This window comes from Podarcis gaigeae (assembly GCF_964106915.1).
Source record: "Podarcis gaigeae genome assembly, chromosome: 2".
Lineage (NCBI taxonomy): Eukaryota > Metazoa > Chordata > Lepidosauria > Squamata > Lacertidae > Podarcis > Podarcis gaigeae.
In genome coordinates, this window is record NC_139679.1 from 110,064,288 (window position 1) to 110,083,330 (window position 19,043).

Consider the following 19,043-nt stretch of genomic DNA (forward strand, 5'->3'; position numbering starts at 1 on the left):
TTGACGTGCTCTGGTCCATGGGGTTAAGAAGAGTCAGACATGACTAAACAACGACAACAAAATCTGCAGGACAACTTGCTACCTGAAGTTCTCCAAGTGACTTAGAACACAATGAAAATACATTGGTCCATGTAGCTCAATATTGCCTACACTGACTTGACAGTGGCTTGCCAATAAAAAGAAAAAGGCTGTCCGCTGGAGTTAAGGAAAAACACATCCCCTGAATTCCTGAGGTGTCACCACCACACCACCACAGCTTGTGGTAGTCCCTGAAACATGTAACAATAATCAACTGAAATTAACCTTATGTAAGAATAGCCTGCTGGATCAGGCCAGTGGCTCATGTAGTCCAGCATCCTGTTCTCGCAGTGGTTTAACTGGCGTGTGGGAAACCAGGGAGCAGAATATGAGCACAAGAACACACTCTCCCCTCCCATGATTTCCAGCAACTGGTATTCGGAAGTACTTCCAAATACCAGTTTCCCACACGCCAGTTAAACCACTGTGAATTTGTGTAATCCTCTTAAAGCCATCCACGTTGGTGGCCTTTACTGCCTCCTGTGGGAGCAAGATCCATAGTTCGTCTATGCGCTGCATGAAAAAGTGTACAGTATTACTAAGCTACTTACCCACTAAAAAACAAAACACTTCAGATTGTAAGCAAAGTATTAAGGCTGGCTTAACAAAGTCAAAGAAACGAAAGGAAGACGACCAGTTATTCAAACTTCTGGTTTGAGCTGGATTCTTTTTCTATGCTTTACACCAAACCGATGATGATGATGATGATGATGATGATGATGATGATGATGATGATAATAATAATAATAATAATAATAATAATAATAATAATAATAATAATAATAATAATAATACAACTCCTCTCTATCATACCGTCTCTATGATCCTCCCGTCTCTATGATCCGCCGTCGCGGCGCAACAACAGCAACCGGAAAGCGCTTCTTCAGCCAGAGCGTCGACCGGCTGGCGAGGGCGCATGTCCGGAAGCGCTCGAAGGTGACGGGAGCCGTTGGAGAACCGGCTTTCCGCTGCCATGGCGGGCGAGCTGGAGCGCTGGGTGTCCGGGCAGCTTCACTCTCTGCTGGGGCTGAGCGAGCGCCATGTGGTCGCCTTCATGGTGGGCCTGGCTCACCGGAGCCGAACCCCGGAGGACCTGCTCGCGCGCCTGGAGGAGACGGAGACGCTGCGCGCCGCGGACCCTTCGGCGCGAGCCTTCGCGCAGCAGCTGTGGGAGCGGGTGAGGGCCCGGCGGCCGTTGGGCGCGAGGCCTGGGGCGGGGGGGGGGGGGAGGGGATAACGCGTCGGAAACAAGGAGACGCTGGGGTTCTCTGGGGGTGGCGCGCCTTGACTACGATACTTGGCATTTAGTGCTTGTGAGTGTCCAGGTAGAGTTGCTACCTTTCTACTGGCAAAAGGCGGGGCGGTTGGTGGACGATTTCTCTTTTTTCTTCTGGTGCTGAAGTGACTTCAAAGCCATCCATTACAACCTATGGCAGCCCAACAGGATGGCCCTTCTGGAATTTATCACACATGCATACACTCTCATGAATTCGTAAATCCATCCGTGCTTGGCTACCCAGAGCTTAAATGCATGACCTTTCATACACATTCATTTGGAGAGGATCCCTAACTTAGCAGAAAGGGGGGCAGGAGAGAGAGACCCGAAATACAGGACATAGCATTTCACATTGAAATATGGAACAACCCTGTGTTATGCAGGACAGGTGGCAACCCTATGCACAGAGCGCTTCCAGGATGTGGGACTGGCCACCCTTGGAAGACAGCTCAAGAACTTTGCTTGGTCCAAAATGCAGCATACAGATGCAGTGTTTCTCAAACTTGGGTCCCCATCTGTTGTTGGACTATAGCTCCCATCATCCCTGACCACTGGTCCTAGTTTAGGATGATGGGAGTTGTAGGCCAACAACAGCTGGGGACCGAAGTCTGAGAAAGATTTGGGTTAGTGGCTGGGGGCTCCACCTCCATCATTCAGCTGAGGTCCAGCTCCAAGGACCTTCTGGTGGTTCCCTCATTGCGAAAAGTGAGGATTCAGGAAACCAGGAAGAGGGCCTTCTCAGTAGTGGTGCCGGCCCTGTGGAACACCCTCCCATAAAATGTCAAGGAGATAAACAACTATTTGACTTTTAGAAGACACCTGAAGGTGGCCTTTTCAGGGAAGCTTTACTGTGTTTTTAATATTTTGTTGAGAGCTGCCCAGAGTGGCTAGAGCAACCCAGTTAGATGGGCAGCATATAAATAAAATTGTTTTAAAAAATTAAAAAATTGTTCAGTAGCACCTTAGAGACCAGCTAAGATTGTTCTGGGTATAAGCTTTCGTGTGCATACACACTTCTTCAGATACCAACAGTAAAATTGTTCTTCTTGTTGTTGTTCAGATCTCATATGAACCCCTGTGTTGAAAAAGCTGCACTGGTTGCCAGCTCGTTCCCTGGGCCCAATTCATGATGCTTATGTTGGTGCCTACAGCCTTAAATGACTCGGGAACCGAAATACCTGAAAGACCGCCTCCTCCCTACAAAACTACTGGTGCCAAGATTGACACTTTTGATAGTTTCTCTGCCTTCAGAAGTTGGGGTGGGGGTGGCTCTGAAGAGGCTGTTCTCTGTGGTGGTTATTAGGTTGTGGAACTCCCTCTCCACAAAGGTATATCTGGCACTTTTCTTGCACTGATTGCTGAGGATGCATCTCTTTAACCTTGCTTTTGACACTTGTGGTGTAGATTTTTAGGACCCGCCTTATTTCTGTAATTTTGTTCTTAAACTGTTTTTAATATTCATCTTGGGGTAAAAAGTGGGTAATTGTAAAAACAATCACCATCATCATCTTGTTATTTTTACAGTTGGTCAGTATTATCCCCATTTTATAGATATGGAGGGGAATGAGGCTAAGAGTTGTGCTGAAGGCCACTTAGTGAATCTCTGACAAAGATGCAGTTGTCTTTCAGCCACTGTTCTAGCTCTCTATACTTTAAATTCATGTGGTTGTACATAAAGTGCAACTAATGTGAGGAGCAGATGAGGGATGGGGAAATTTGTGGTTAGGAAGCACATCTAAAGCATCACCCTGAGAGGAGTTACCTTTTTGAGGAATGGTAATAGGCACTCAAGGGATGTGGGTTTTGCGTGTGAGGATGGAAGTCATAGTTTCCTTGTTTTCTGTGTCTGATTTTCTGTGTTCCAAATTTCCTGGTAGGTTCCGCACCAGGCCCCACGGGAACGTCCAGCTAGGCTGGCCGAACAGGAAGCCTTGGCCTTTCAGCAGAAGAACCGTTCATACACCCTGCTGGAGGACAGCGATGATGAAGAGACTGGAGAGGCAGCTCGGGGCTCCAAGCGTCAGCGCCCTCCGCGAGGCCCTGAGGGCAAGCAGCGGAAGCGGCATAAACACCTGAGGCAGCGCAAGGAGGAAGAGGAAGACGACAAGGACTCTGATGAGAAGGGCAGCCGAGATGATGGGGGAAAGTGAGTATCAGTCACTTGCAGAGAGCAAGATTGGGTGAGGAGCAAAGGAAGCGATAGTGATAATTCTTTTGTCATTCTTGGTGTAGGAAGTCAGCAGCATCCCCCACCATTAAGGAGGATTCAGAGGATGAGTGGGACCGGAGTGAGCGAGAGCGACTGCAGGACCTGGAGGAGCGGGACGCTTTTGCTGAACGTGTCAAACGCAAGGACAAGGAGAAGACACGCAACATTCTGGAGCGTTCAGACAAGAAGGTGTGGCCTCAGCCTGTGGCCCTGCTTTTGGCAGCCCTTCCTGATTGCTCTCCCTGGTTTGTGTCCCCCTCTGTCTAACCTGAATGTCTCACACTGCCCATCTGTTTTTTATTGCTGCCAGGAATTATCCACTTGTGGTTGAAAAAATCTGGCTTAAAATCTGATCTTGGTACCTAATACCTTTAAAACACAATAGGATTGATTGTGCATCTACTCAAGCTTTAAAAGCATCCACTGCAGAATTCAGTCTTTTACTAATCACAACTTTTCTGACCCTTATGGCAGCAAAAGAATGCCTCAAAGAGAGTTTGGGTAACATCTGGTAAAACGTCAGTTTCAAGAAAAGGAGAGGTTCCTGAATTACGATTTCAATGTTCAGTAATAGGGCATAAGTACACTGTGTACCTCCTCATCACTAAGCTCCTTTCCCCAAACAACAAGAGGGAATGAGTTACACAAAACAGCAAGGTCATTCAGAGTTACTTAATTCTGAGCATTTGCTGATGTTGCACATCTCTGTGCAGGTTACCCTAGTGTAGAATTTTAGCTCTGTATTCATATCTTCTAAAGCATGGAAGAACCTGTGTAAGATTGGCACCTAAACAATGCTGGCATATAGGACCCCGCCCTTTTTTACTCATTTCCCTCACTTCATTCTTTGCAAGGACTTCTTTTCCATTTTCTAGTACTAAACCTGCCCCAACTTTCCTTGCACTTTTGAAATCTCTGCCTTGCCTACTCCAAGGTTCTTGCCTCAAGGCCACGTGCTCTAATAATGCTTGCTAGTATTTTCTTTGCCATTTATATACTTCATGCTGTGTGTATTTAATTATGTAATTGTTATATTTAATTATCAGCTTTGATGCTGATTTATTTAAACAATTTATATCCTACATAACTACAGCTGTCTATAAATGGTTTACAAAGATGAAGCACAAAAAATAAAGATCAGTTAAAATTATAAAATAAAACTTCAATTAAAGTGCATTCTGGCTTCTGCAGTTAGAGAAGGATAAGAGAAGTCGTGTGTAAATTATGGAATGGGGAAAAGTCAGGGAGGGTAATGGTTTTCTTGCTGACAATTCTGTGGACTTGTGCTATTCATGACCAGTCCATAGTCTTTAAAATTTTTGCACCAGAAGTGTGGTGATAGGGACCCTGCTGATGATCTGCTTTGGTTGAGCTATATGTTTGTGTCTTTTGTCTTCTGATCCTGCCAAGTCTAGGCCTATGAAGAGGCTCAGAAGCGCTTGAAGATTGCAGAAGAAGATAAGAAAGTTATGGTAGGAACTTGATTTTTACCGTTGTATGGTGTAGCTTCTGGCTCATGAAATTTGTAGCTGTATAACTACAATTTGTAATTATATTCTACAATATTTTAATACATCTTATTTTTTAACCACTAATCTTTTTATTCTTAACTATCTTTGATCAGACTAATAGAGTGATTTTAACTTTATTCCCTGAATGCCACACTATGTGTGTACTGGGGTATAAGGGGTAACCACTTACAATATTTACAACAGCTTTTCAGAAAAGTACAAAATTAATGTTTTGTAACCATTTTTCCTGCTTGCATACATTTGCTTTCATGGGGCAGTTTGATTGGTGGGTTTAGCAAGCTACCAACCTAGCAGAAATACTTTCTGCTAGTGAGAGGCTGGTTTAGAAACCTATTTATTTCACAAAAGCCCTGTTCATATTAGGGATCATGAATCAAACTCTCATAGTCCTTGCTGTTTGACTTACTTGCATGGCCCCATATTTTCCCTTTCTGCCTGACAGGTTCCAGAGCTGCGTAAGAAGTCCCGCCGAGAGTATTTGGCGAAACGCGAAAAGGACAAGATAGAAGACTTGGAGGCAGAGATAGCCGATGAGGAGTACCTCTTCTCTGAGCTCAACCTAACTGCCCAAGAGCGGCAGGAGCTGGAATACAAACGTGAAGTTCGCGACTTGGCAAAACGGTACAAACAAGCTGGAGAACAGGAAAAGCTGGAGAAGAGCAATCGCTACTATATGCCTGAGGAGAGTCGCAGCAAGGTAACTATTATGCCTGTAGGAAAATTGGGAGCCTAGACCCCTATGAAGAATGGTTGGTAAAAGGCGCTCTGTGACAGAGTATATGTATAACGCCATTAACTCAGGGGTGGGGAACTTTGGGCCCTCCAGATATTGTTGAACTGCAACTCCCATCAGCCTTGATCATTGCCCATACTCATAGATATCTCATAGAGAGTTGCAAGGAACTCTGAGGATTATATAATCCAACCCCTTGCAATGCAGCTGTCCCTTATGGGGATCGCACCTGCAACCTTGGCGGTTCTCAGCACATTTGGGGGATAAAATCGGTTTGCTGAGATTTCAGACTAAGGCTCAGCAATACATACACTTGTTTGCAAACAAGATCCCTTTATTTGCTTATAGTATGTAGAACTGCATGGCCCGGTAGGAATAGAAGACACCATATTTTGCCTGGTCATATCTGCCATCCCTTCACTTGCTGTAGTGCTGTGAACGTTGACTATAACAAATGGAGAGGAGGAGACAGAACACAGCAACATATCTCCCCTACCCCAAGAGTATGCTGTTCGCATTAGCAGCTTGCAGCAGTTTCATCTGGAATGTTTGGGACTCTTATGCAGGAGAGTCCTCTGATAAAATTGGTTACCATACAGAACTGCCCTGGGGGAATGTGCTTCTGTAATTGTGGCATGCCTAGGATGGTGCTGCACTTTGTTTTTCTCCTTAGAAATGAATGGCAGGCATTCCTTCATATGGGAGAAAGTAATGAGGATAAATCTCTTTGCCATTCCTGATCTCAGCCATTGAGAATCAAGCCTGTTTCTGGCTGCATAGCCACACCCTGAGTTCTGCTTCTTGGTCACACTGTAGCACAAGGGTAGGGAACCTCCAGTCCTAAACCTAATTTTATGTGGGTGGCAAGGAGGAGGGGCACGTAAGGTAAAGGAAGTAGCAGGAAAAGAGGGTAGCTCCGCTCACTTTTGGCTCCAGCCTTGCCAACTGCTAGTATCTGGTCCCTAGTGGATTACCATGGCGAGAGAAAAGTTGCTCGCCCTTGCACCGCAGAATGGTAGATTGTGAAAACTTGCTTCCATATACAAGAAGAGTGTCTGAGGGTTTGGTGCTTGTTCAACATGGCTTATGTAAACTCAAATGCGGCATACTTTTGAATAAATGTGCAACAGTTTGGGCTGTGAATATACCTCCAATCTAGTGCTGCCTCACAAGGCTCTGAGATGCAAGACGCACAAAGGAAATTTCCATACTGATCTCTTTTTGCCCTGCAGAAGATACCTGATCGCTATGAGGATCCCCAGACAGAGGATCACATGGCCCCGCGAGATGAGCAGCGGCGCTGGGAGGAGGACCACATCGGGGCAGCTTCCCTCCGTTTTGGGGCCCGGGATGCCAGTCAGCGCCATCCTCACAAAGACTATGAATACGTGCTTGAAGAGGATGAGATGATCCAGTTTGTGAACGCCGTGCAGATGCGGGGCACAAACCAGGGCAAGGTGAGAGTAGGTTGTTGGTTAGGGAATGGGGCAAGGGACGGCTGGGACCAAGATAGTTAAATCGTGTAGTGAAGTTGTCTTGGAAGAGAAACTGCTGGGTGAAAAGAAAACAAGGCCATATTTGACGTGATTGAAAGGGAGCAAGCAAACTGTGTTACAGATAAGAAAACATTTGGGGACATCAGGAGATGGAGAATGCAACAAATTGCTCCGTAGAAGCTTGAAAGAGAATTGCAGATTGAGCACTTATGCATAGCTGATGGTGAGAAATAGGGTTAGTACCATGAGATGGAGCAGAGCTTCTTCATATTGCTGAATGTGTGCAAACTAGACATGATAGGGGCATTCACGTGTTTGTTCACTTGTCTTCCCCATTTCCTATTCACCCACGAATCATCACTGAGACAGATGGACAACAAATGTGGCTGCCTCCAGTATACCTGTTGTTTTGACAGCTTTCCTGAGCATCTTTAAAAGCAGCTTGTTTGAGCCTTGCTTGTTTGAGACGGGATTTGGTGTTAGATATGTCAGTATTTAAGCCCAAGTATGCATAGGCACCTGCATGCTCAAGTTCTGTTTACATAGGATAAGCTACTGGGAGATAGGAAAATGCCTTGTACTGTGGCAATCCAAATATCAATTTAGCCCAGAGTTATTTCTGGGATCTTCTGCATGTAAAGCGTGGTACTCGGCAACTGAACTACCATGCCTCCCCAGTTCTGCATGTGGAGCTGGCTTTTCCCAGTGGCAAGTGTAGAACAATAGGGATTTCACCCATGGTCTGTTGCTCTGGGGTTACTAAATCTCTATGGCCACTCTCTTTCACTTAGTCCGTGGAGGAGAATCCAGAGTTGTCCGAAGCTGAGCGCAAGAAGCTTTCCATCCAGGAGGTGCGTCGCAGCCTGCCCATCTTTCCTTACCGTGCAGACCTGTTGGCCGCCATTGCCGAACATCAGACGCTTATCATAGAAGGAGAGACTGGCTCTGGCAAGACCACTCAGATCCCACAATACTTGTTTGAAGAGGTAACTTCGCACAGAAAGTGAGGGATTGTGAAGATCAAGAAAACCTGCACTTTGGCGAGCTAGAGAAAGTGCTGCCTTTGTACTTGCTACCTCTTCCTAGTAGAAGCTTTTCAGCATCTGAATGAACAGCCTAGTACAAGTGCAGCCTGTGAGTGCTAAGGGAGATTTTCTCTCTTCCTACAGGGCTACACACAGAAAGGAATGAAGATCGGTTGCACCCAGCCCAGGCGGGTGGCAGCTATGAGTGTTGCTGCCCGTGTTTCCCAGGAAATGGGTGTCAAACTTGGAAATGAGGTATGTACTTGGAGCTGGGGGGCTGCAGAAGAAAAATGTATGTCCTGTTCCCAGTTGTTTTGGCCAGTCATTTCTGAATTGATTTTTACAGTGTCTAGTAATCCTAACAGCAGCCTACTTGGTCTCAGATAAATATGCTTTGCTGGTGTGACAATGTTCCTCCGTTAATAGATGGGAAGGTCCCATCCTTCCCTTTTGGAATATATTTGGGTAACCAAGAAGATCGGTGTTAAATCAGCTTGGAGTAAACTAGGGTCTCCTTTCTATGCATCCATTGTCTGTCCATGTCTGTCCTTGATCTGGTGTTAGTACAACCAGCATGGCTGACACTGCTATCACCCAGAGGTCAGGTACACTGTTTCCTTCTTACTTTCTGATGGGAATTTGTATACAGCTTATAAATGTATGTGTCCCGTTTTTAGACTGTTGAGCTAAATTGACTTCCTAGCCAAATACTGTTCTGTGGGTAATAAGGATGGCTTCATGGAAACCTGTATCTAAAATTCCGCCTTTTCACAGGTGGGCTATAGCATTCGTTTTGAGGACTGCACCTCAGAGCGGACAGTGCTGAAGTACATGACAGATGGGATGCTGCTGAGAGAATTCCTCACTGAGCCTGACCTGAGCAGCTACAGGTGAGCAACAGCCTACCCCCTAGAAGTCTGTAGAGAGCTCAGTTGGGAGGTGGTGAACAGCTCAGTTGTTTCTGAGGGATGGTTGAGCTAGATTAGGTAGAATGCTCAGGAGGAAATCTTGATTTGGGGTTATATAGAGTTACAAGATGGGCTAAATACTAGTATGTGTTGTACAGAACATAGAATGCAGCTTCAGTACCAGAGCCCCAACTTTACTTGTATACATACAATAAAAATGTAAGCATGTCATCACACTGCAGTTCACTTGGCCACACACAGGTGGTGCTCAAAACTACAGCATGTTGAGTGGCATCCGAGGAGAGTCACAGTCAGAATAGGCTGCTGCAGCGCCCCTTCCGGCAGCCACTCTTCTCCGCTAGCTTCTCTGCCTGCTATCCCTGGAGCTACTGCCTGCAGGATCTAGATATCTAGATCTACCTTACTCCTCCACAGCCTTCTTGGAGGAATGCTGCTTCCGCCACCAATTAGGATGAAAAGTTGGGCCTGCAGGAGGAACAGCAAGGAAAGAAAAGGCATTCAGAAGTGGCAGTTAGCTGGCCTAGTAATCTTCTGATGTTGCTGATGAGGCACAGAGAAGTTGGTAGTGGTGGCAGCAAGCAGATTCCCAGGCTGGCTGCTGCTTGTAGCATCCTTCCTGTTGCTCACCTGCCTGGCCAACTCTTTATTCTGGTTGGCTGCAGGGGATGGAAAGGGGAAGGTCTAAGAGGTTAGTGTAAGAGGGGGTGGGATAGGCAGGGTTGATGAGGAATGGGGGGGGGGAGGCAGGGTTGGCAATCAATGGGAGCAGGTGCACAGCCCCAGTTATATAAACAAAAACCCAAGAGCTGTTTCCTAGTCCTCAATATTGTGGAGAGAAACATAGAAGCAGTTTCTACTAAGAAGGAAAGGAGTAATTGAGAAGGTCTTTTCAGAGGCTTTTCAGTGGGAAGCCATTGCTTAGTACTGCTGCCATGCCACGCTGCTCATGTTCTTTTGTAATAAATGATCCATAGCTTTTAAATGACAACTGGTAGTTCAGCAGCACGGCCTCCCTAATTTCTTCCCTAGTGTCGTCATCATAGATGAGGCTCACGAGCGCACGCTGCACACAGACATCTTGTTTGGGCTGATCAAGGACATTGCTCGCTTCCGGCCTGAGCTGAAGGTGCTAATTGCCAGCGCCACCCTGGATACGGAGCGCTTTTCCACCTTCTTTGACGATGCTCCCATCTTCCGCATTCCTGGGCGCCGCTTCCCTGTTGACATCTTCTATACCAAGGTCAGCAAGCAGAGAGGCCTGTTGTGGGTTGTGTGTGTGAACATTGCTAAGGAAACACAGCTGCACTGATGAGCAGGACCAGTGCTCATGACAATAGTATACCAAAGGAGCTAAACACAGTGCTATTACTTTTTTAAAAAGCAAGATTCCCAGAACTGTACCCAGAACTGAATCTTGGCCAGATTCAACTAATGGATCCTGCTAGCAGAAGTGCACAGAAGGATTTTCACTGGTGCAATAGGGCTTTTGCCCCCTATCCCTTGCATTGGCTCTGTGGGGGGGGGGTCAGGAGAGCCCCCGGAAAAGCAGGGGGAGGGGAGATAGTGAGGACTTTGGTTAAAAGCTAAGCTGTGAGTGACATTGCGTTTAATGGAGAGAGAGGAATATCAGCAAGTCTTGGTGTTAGAATAAGCGGAAGACGGGTGCTGGAAGCAGCAGTGAAATTAGGTTCCCCAAAAGAGAGATCAAGTGGTACAAGTTGTAACAGAAGCCACTGAGAGGCAGAGATGGGCTTTGCTTATATGGGTCAGTAGGAGATAGTGATTTCTCCCTACCTTCTATCCTCTAGGCTCCAGAAGCTGATTACCTGGAAGCCTGTGTGGTATCCGTACTGCAGATCCATGTTACACAGCCTCGAGGGGACATCCTTGTATTCCTCACTGGCCAGGTATGTCTGTGTTTGTTTCAGTGCCCACTTTGTCCTTGGACGGAGAGGGGGGAGACATGCAACAGCATCCAACTCCCATTATTTGTTGACAGGAAGAAATCGAAGCATGCTGTGAGATGTTGCAAGATCGCTGCCGTCGCCTGGGTTCCAAGATTGCAGAACTTCTGGTCCTCCCCATTTATGCTAACCTGCCCTCTGACATGCAGGCCAAGATCTTTGAGCCAACCCCTCCAGGGGCCAGGAAGGTAGGAGCATGGAGTAGAGAAGGAGAGGGGAGCGAAGCTTTGGCTGTTTGCAGTGGAGCTTTATATCTCTTTATCCACTCTGGAGGAAGGGAGCACTTGGCAGGTTTGGGCTGTAGAGCTAGTGGTGATTTTAGGAACTGGTTTTGTGTTTCAGGGGATGTAGTTTCAAGCTGTTTAGTGTTCTGGGGTTGTGGCTTTGAAGGGGATTGTGCAAGGACCAGTTTTGAGTTCACAGTCTGGAGACAGACTGTTGGCTCAACTAGCCTGCCATGGTTTACTCTGACTGACACAGGTCCTTCCCAGCCCTTTTGCCTGAAATCCTTTTTAAATGAAGAAGCCAGGTCTAAACCTTCATCAAAGCATGGGCTCTTACCACTGAGTTATGTCCCTTCCTCTCATAGTGGTGTTTTTAGGCTATGACAAAAGCAGGTGACCTGACCAGTTAGCTTATGTATCTCTTCCCTTCTCCAGGTTGTCGTAGCCACCAACATTGCGGAGACATCTCTGACCATAGATGGCATCATATATGTGATTGATCCTGGCTTTTGCAAGCAGAAGAGCTACAACGCTCGCACAGGCATGGAGTCGCTCATTGTCACTCCATGCTCTCGGGTACTGGGCTTCTCTGCTTTTATTCATCACACTCCTAAGCTTAGTCTTTGGGTTACCTGCAATTTTCATTCAGTCCGTTTCCTCTCTCAGGGAGAACAGTCTAGCTGTTGGGATTTGTGTGCCAGGGAGAGGGTGTAAACTGTACTAACGGGTTGTGCAGCATAAATTAGAGATGTACAAAAAGTGACTCTGTTAAGCCACAAGTTTGAATCTGTTGTTTTTTTCTGTCTCAAAACCCCCATATGGTAGCATCTGCATAGCCACAAATGGCTTATGTGCTGGTTACCAGTACATTACAGGGAGTCTGAGACCAGTAGCTGGGAAGTGGGTCTTGGGTATGGTGTACCTTTTAAGGGACAGAGAAGTGAAAGTTGATAAGGTGATAGCTAGATATCAAAGCAAAAATGGATTGTTGTTGGTCATTCTCATCATAAAGATGTTGAGACAACTTTTGTAAAAGTAAATCAGAACATCTTGTGCAGTGGTTTGCTAGGAAAATTTAGATTCCCAACTGTAAACACACGTTTTCACTTCCCATGAAATTACAGTGGTGCCCCGCAAGACGGAAAACCCGCTAGACGAAAGGGTTTTCCGTTTTGGAGGTGCTTTGCAAAACGAATTTCCTATGGGCTTGCTTCACAAGACGAAAATGTCTTGCGAGTTCCTGCGGGGGGGTTTTCCTCCCCCCCCCTTTTTCCCAAGCCGCGAAGCCGCTTATCAGCTGATCCGCTAAGCCGCTGATCCGCTAAGCCGCTAATAGCGCTAAGCCGCTAATGGGCTTGCTTCGCAAGACGAAAAAACCGCAAGACGAAGAGACTCGCGGAACAGATTCTTTTCGTCTTACGAGGCACCACTGTACTGAAACTTACATACGTTTGTGAGGTTTTTATGGTGTGCCTGCATCTGGTTTCTGAGGCTACCTTGAGCACTGCATACATTTCAGGTGTGCCTTTTCCACAGTCATAAGGACTATAGATGTGCCCATATACCGGTTTTTTCGCTGTATAAGACTCACCCGACCATAAGACACACCTGGTTTTAGAGGAGGAGAACAAGGGAAAAAATGTTCTCTCCCTCTCTGCTCAGCGCCTCTCCAGCAAAGCGGGAGGAGAAATGGAAGGGGCATTGAGAAAAGGGAAGTGATCAGAGAGGAAAAGCTGTGCAGCAGCTCTCCAGCAACGCAAAGCCAGGAGAGCAAGAGGGATCATTGCGCACCAATCCCTCTTGCTCTCCTGGCTTCAGCGAAAGCAACGCGAAGCCTCCTGAGCACATCGGGAGCGCTCCCGCTGCACTCAGGAGGCTTTGGGCAGCTATCCCTGAAGCCAGGAGAGCAAGAGGGATTGGTGCGCAATGATCCCTCTTGCTCTCCTGGCTTCAACGAAAGCTGCACAGCCTGCATTCGGTCCATAAGATGCACACACATTTCCCCTTATAGAGCAAAAAATACGGTACTCAGTGAAGCCAGATATTCTGTATGTGCCGTGCTAGACAGCAACATGGAATTCTAGACCACCTTAATCAGGAACATGTTCATTTCACTGAGGTGCTGTTAAGGTAAAGGTAAAGGTACCCCTGCCTGTACGGGCCAGTCGTGTCCGACTCTGGGGTTGCGCGCCCATCTCACTTAAGAGGCCGGGAGCCAGCGCTGTCCGAAGACACTTCTGGGTCACATGGCCAGCGTGACAAGCTGCAACTGGCGAGCCAGCGCAGCACACGGAAACCCGTTTACCTTCCCGCTAGTAAGCGGTCTCTATTTACCTACTTGCACCCGAGGGTGCTTTCGAACCGCTAGGTGGGCAGGAGCTGGGACCGAGCAACGGGAGTGCACCCCGCCGCAGGGATTCAAACCGCCGACCTGATGATCGGCAAGTCCTAGGTGCTGAGGTTTTACCCACAGCGCCACCCGCGTCCCTAGGTGCTGTTAGTCCTCGTAATAACCCTGATAAGTTTTCCTTGGGATCTGGTGGGATAAGTTGCCAGTTGTCACCCCCCGCATCCTCACAGACACAATGCTTCATCGTCTCCTTCCCTCTTTCCCTCAGGCTTCTGCCAACCAGCGAGCAGGACGGGCTGGCCGTGTGGCTGCAGGGAAGTGCTTCCGTCTCTACACAGCCTGGGCCTACAAGAATGAGATGGAGGAGACCACAGTGCCAGAAATTCAAAGGACCAACCTGGGCAACGTTGTGCTGCTGCTCAAAAGCCTGGGTGCGTGGCTGGTCAATCTAGGATGAGAATGATGTACAGGAGTTGCTCAACTTTCCCTAAAACACCTTCTTATTAAGGCTTCTCTGGATGAGAACAAGAGTTTGAGTGTTTTTAAGCCCATCGTTTCCTAGGGTCCTATTTTCCTTTTTAGAAAGATGAGAGGGGTGCATTTCCTGGTGGCAGAAACACTTTGAAGTTTTGCAGGGTGTTTCTAAGTCTAGCTTTCCTCCCTTTAGGCATCAACGACCTGATCCACTTTGACTTCATGGACCCACCGCCCCATGAAACTCTAGTATTGGCACTGGAGCAACTCTATGCCCTGGGAGCCCTCAACCATCTTGGCGAGCTCACCAAGGTAATTGTTTCATAGGCTCAAGGATGTGCTCTTCCACCTGGGCTGAAAGTGAGCTGTATTTTCCAGCTGGCTTCATTTGAAAAAGAGCTGGAAGCAGGAAAGGAGGCCAGAGCTTCAAGCACACCAACATCTTCTGCTTGCTCCCCAGTTCAGGGCTTCGTGGGTACAGATGGTTTTCATAGCATTGTTATGGATGGTGTAAAATTCTTGCCATTTTTCACCTGTGGTAGTTGAGCAACTACAATGCTAGATTTAGGAGCCCATGCTCAGGTTGCTGCTGAGACAGAAAGCTAGATGGTGGCCTTGGGCCTTTCACTATTTCTCAGCCTTACCTAGGCTCACGCTATTATTATGATGAAAGAGGAGGGGGACATGAATGCTCCCCTAAGCTCATTAGAAGGATATAAAAAATGTAAGAGATAATAAATGTCTTCCATGGGTTGAACATGTACCCTCCTACTATGATCTTGACGAAACTCAAAAGCTAGGCAGTGTTAGGAAAAGTGGTGAAACTGTTCCCAAGAAAAGGTTTCAAATGGTTCGGGTTAAATTACACTTTTTTTATATATTTGCGCAACAGCCCACTGCATCCCAGTGACTCCAGGTAGGCACCAATATGAAAACATGAAACCCCCAATTAGCACAGTTAACCTAAAAGGGTGTGTTTCTGGGACAAGATTTGGGATTTCCACTGCAGGAGGAGTTTGTCCCCTTCCTTCCTTCCTTCCTTCCTTCCTTCCTTCCTTCCTTCCTTCCTGTCAGCATATGTGATCAGTTGCATCCATGCACAAACTAAGTGTCAGGATACAGCTGCACCCCCCTCTGCTCTTAAAAAGAAGACTAATTCATTGTGGAGTTGAAGTCGACATTTGTGCATTTGTACAGCAAAGTTTGTCCTTCTTGTGTTCTGTATTTAGCTGGGTCGGAAGATGGCAGAGCTGCCTGTGGATCCCATGCTGTCCAAGATGATCCTGGCTTCAGAACAGTGAGTCCTTCTCTGCCTTCCTCTGTCTCTTTCCAGCCAATAAATTGTGTGCTTAGCATTCCGTTCTAGTAACCACAAGTGAAGCTTGTGATCCCTATTATCTCTCTTAGTTCCTAGTTCCTCTTAGTTCTGCCTACTTATTGCTATTTCCCCAGCAAATTTCAAAGCTCTCAAAAACCTGAACGAGCTCTATTAGAATTAACTGTTTCTAGAGAGGGAGCCATGTTAGACTGTAAAGCAAAAATAACCATCTTATGGAATCGTAAAAACTAAGACATTTATAGATCTGCTTTTGTGTGTGCGTGTTGGCAATCTATTCCTTTGTTCTTTGTTGTGACTTGTGATCGAGAGTTGATTTCTTTTTTCACAGAGAGTATAAGTGACCTACTAAGCAATAAACTATTCTACTCAGGGTAGTAAAACATTTGTTTTGTTTTGCTTTAAATGGCAGGTGGCTAAAATTAGATATAATTTTGGTTGCATTTTAAATATTGTAATTTTAATTTTTTATTATCTAGTTAAAATTAATCCAAGCACGTGGAACAAACACTTGGATAATATTAAATTCATTTGTAAATTAACCTGTTTTGAGTAGTTAGGTTTGTTTAGGAAACCTTGGAAGTACCAGATTTAAAATTGTGATCAGTCCAGCTGCCCTTCAATTTTTCAGATTGTATTGCTTCTTGCTTCTGGTTGTCCTATTCCCCAACTTTCTGAAATTATCTTCTGGTTGGCTTTCTATCGTAAGGCTGTTGCTCTGAATTGAGTCTGGCTTTTGTTTCTGCCTTGCCAAGATCTAATGCTGTCCTGTTCCTCTGCTGGCATTCTCCAGGTATAAGTGCTCAGAGCAGATCCTTACCATCGCTGCCATGCTTTCAGTCAACAATGCCATTTTTTACCGGCCCAAGGACAAAGTGGTCCATGCTGATAATGCCCGCATGAACTTCTTCCTGCCTGGTGGGGACCACCTGGTTCTTCTCAATGTTTATAATCAGGTAAGGAAGAACTTCTAGGAACATAGGAAGCTGCCTTATACAGTCAAACTATTGGCCATCTAGCTAAGCACCATTTAGAGTGACTTAACAGTGACCTTCCATGGTTTCAGAGAGGGATGTTCCCATCCTTACCAGAAAATACCTGGATTGAACCTTAGACCTTCTTCATGCAAAGGAGGTGGTCTACCCAGAGCTATGAACCTTTGCTTATGCTGTGCATATGGAGTCAGGAAGGAGAGGGGCCTTTTGTTAATCCGTTTCAATTGAGTAACAGGCTAGCTCATGAAAAGAGCTGGCACAGTGGATGTGGATGACTTTCATGTGCTTGATTTGAGCAGATTGCTGTTTATAGTGGTGGTCTGCACCGTGTTTCTAAGGAGTGTGATTACGTCTCCACTGCAAAAGCTCCTTAAAGCAGATTAAACAGATATTTGGTGGGTGAATTTCAACCCTTTGGGTAGGAGTATTGATTAGATGGCCCCTTGAGATCTGTAAGAGACTCGTATCCAAGTGCATCTAGTCGCAAGAGATTAAGTGCATGGCCTTTCTCATTAAGGGTGTATTTAGGCAGGAATCCTGTTTTAAGGGTTGAGGGTCTAGACACCTCTGACTAGGAAAGGCTCATTGGCTGTTACGGTGAGAACTTAGGTACAGTATTCCCTTGAGAGGCACCAGCTCTGTGGTTGTAGTCGGGTCGATGGGTGGATGGGAGCCCAAAAAGTGGGACTTGGCTTATATCTCTCCTTTCCTCCTCTCTAAGTGGGTGGAGTGCGGTTACTCCATGCAGTGGTGCTATGAGAACTTCATCCAGTTCCGCTCCATGAGACGAGCCCGGGATGTGCGAGAACAGCTGGAAGGGTTGATGGAGCGCATTGAAGTGGACATCACTTCCAGCGAGGGAGACTACATCCCAGTCCGCAAGGTACAGGCTCTCCCCAGCTTCCATTACTTCCTCCAGGGCTGCTTGTAAATGTGGTGGTTGCCACAGACATGCCAGTGTTCTGCAGATCTAAAGATGGAGGGGAGGGGGAACCCAGCATAGATTTGGGAGGCAATGGAGAAGCTCTGTCGTACTTGGGGAAGTAGTTCCATGCATGCCGTAATTTAGTTGGATGCAACCCTGTGTGGGGAATAGCCCTCTGTTTCAACTTGACTTTGTTAAATTTCTGTGCATGAAATTGTGTTGCTAAATGTGTATTACGTAATGCAGAATGGAAGTGCACTGGAAACACAACCTACAACACTTTGTAGTAATTTATCAGATCAAAGACTCTACCAGTCCTAAATATATCATGCAACACTGAGCATTTTTGATCACTTGAAATGCCAGGGAATGCAATAAGTAGCTGGCTGTGTCAGGCAGAGCAAGCCAGTCCCCCCCCCCCCCATTACGTTTTTGGATCTTTTTCATTCTTGACTCCTTTTGACTCTTCCTCTTGTTCTTCCGCAGGCCATCACCGCTGGCTTCTTTTATCACACAGCCCGCCTGACCCGCAGTGGCTACAAGAGTGTCAAGCACCAGCAAACAGTGTTTGTCCACCCCAACAGTTCCCTTTTTGAAGAACAACCACGCTGGCTCATCTATCATGAGCTGGTCTTCACCACTAAAGAATTCATGAGACAGGTAAAAAGACCGTAATCCATGCTGGGACTTCTGGGGAGAACTTTTGAGATTATAACTCAAGCTAAGCCCTAAAGGAGACAGATGACCCGTAATTTTAGAAGAAATCAGTATAACGTGGGTAGCATTTGCAAATCCAGCCTTGGTAACTGATATAGGAAGAGCTTGATGGGGGTCTTGTGATGGGGGTAGCCTGTCTTTCCACTGTAGTACCCTCCCAGTGAACATATATTTTGTCCGTGACACGTCTAATTAAAAGGACCACAGGTAGTAGTGATCTCTGCAGAAGAGCAGCTGCTAGTCAGAGTAAATAATTGTAAGTTAGACCAAAGGGCTTCATGGGTTTAGAAACATACTTGTATTTTATTGTGCTCACTCTTTAGCAGGGTCTATGTAACGCTTTGGTTTTCCCCAAAGAAGAAAATGATCAGTGTGCCAGTTCACAGTGAGTGGGGCCAACAATGAAATATTCTCTGTACCTTGCAGGTCATAGAGATTGACAGTACGTGGCTGTTGGAGGTGGCCCCGCATTACTACAAAGCCAAAGAATTGGAGGATGCGTCCAACAAGAAGCTACCCAAGAAAGTGGGGAAGACCCGGGAGGAGCTGGGATAGGCTTCTTCTCAGTTACCTGCTTCTCCCCACCAACCCTGGGACACTTATTTGTACAGCTGTATAGTTTTGATGTCATTTCAAGGCATTGAATAAAACCTTTTTTCTACAAACACTCATGAGTAATTGCTTCCCTTCTCTTTCTCGGTAAGAGGAGGAAAGTCTCTTTGGAACTCATACAGCTGTCTTGGACTGCAGTGTAGCTATGGCTATTTAAGCTACTATAGT

The 19,043-nt window shown here is 46.4% G+C and overlaps 1 protein-coding gene and 1 long non-coding RNA gene across 5 annotated transcripts in view; one reads left to right on the forward strand and one right to left on the reverse strand.

Moving 5' to 3' along the window:
- The window catches only part of LOC310838202, a 35,197-nt gene extending 34,169 nt beyond the window's left edge, over window positions 1-1,028 (reverse strand). Inside the window, exon 1 of the long non-coding RNA XR_014560794.1 lies at window positions 892-1,028. This is a non-coding gene — a long non-coding RNA (uncharacterized lncRNA). The remainder of the gene's footprint in view (window positions 1-891) is intronic.
- On the forward strand, window positions 921-18,930 carry DHX16 (DEAH-box helicase 16). 4 transcript variants are annotated; one of them, XM_083723344.1, is made up of 20 exons: window positions 921-1,255; window positions 3,232-3,500; window positions 3,587-3,752; window positions 4,979-5,035; window positions 5,538-5,792; window positions 7,061-7,285; window positions 8,116-8,310; window positions 8,494-8,604; window positions 9,124-9,239; window positions 10,308-10,518; window positions 11,087-11,185; window positions 11,278-11,430; window positions 11,902-12,042; window positions 14,085-14,247; window positions 14,484-14,602; window positions 15,520-15,587; window positions 16,420-16,582; window positions 17,343-17,504; window positions 18,033-18,206; window positions 18,690-18,930. In XM_083723344.1, the coding sequence occupies exons 1-20, from the start codon at window positions 1,052-1,054 to the stop codon at window positions 18,816-18,818; spliced, it is 3,180 nt and encodes a 1,059-aa protein (XP_083579470.1). In that variant the 5' UTR covers window positions 921-1,051; the 3' UTR covers window positions 18,819-18,930. The 4 variants fall into 4 exon arrangements, with proteins under 4 accessions (XP_083579470.1, XP_083579473.1, XP_083579472.1 ...); XM_083723347.1 differs by having other exon boundaries at window positions 1,025-1,255; window positions 5,538-6,713; window positions 6,765-7,285; XM_083723346.1 differs by having other exon boundaries at window positions 1,043-1,255; window positions 4,979-5,058; window positions 5,353-5,792.
- Window positions 18,931-19,043: the final 113 nt, after the last annotated feature.

Excerpts from the sequence above, each read along its gene's own strand:
- DHX16 (XM_083723344.1), top strand. The coding sequence starts at position 1,052 with ATGGCGGGCGAGCTGGAGCGCTGGGTGTCCGGGCAGCTTCACTCTCTG. Across the intron at positions 5,036-5,537 it reads AAGAAGATAAGAAAGTTATG|GTTCCAGAGCTGCGTAAGAA; the intron begins GTAGGAACTTGA and ends TCTGCCTGACAG. Across the intron at positions 16,583-17,342 it reads TTCTCAATGTTTATAATCAG|TGGGTGGAGTGCGGTTACTC; the intron begins GTAAGGAAGAAC and ends CTCCTCTCTAAG.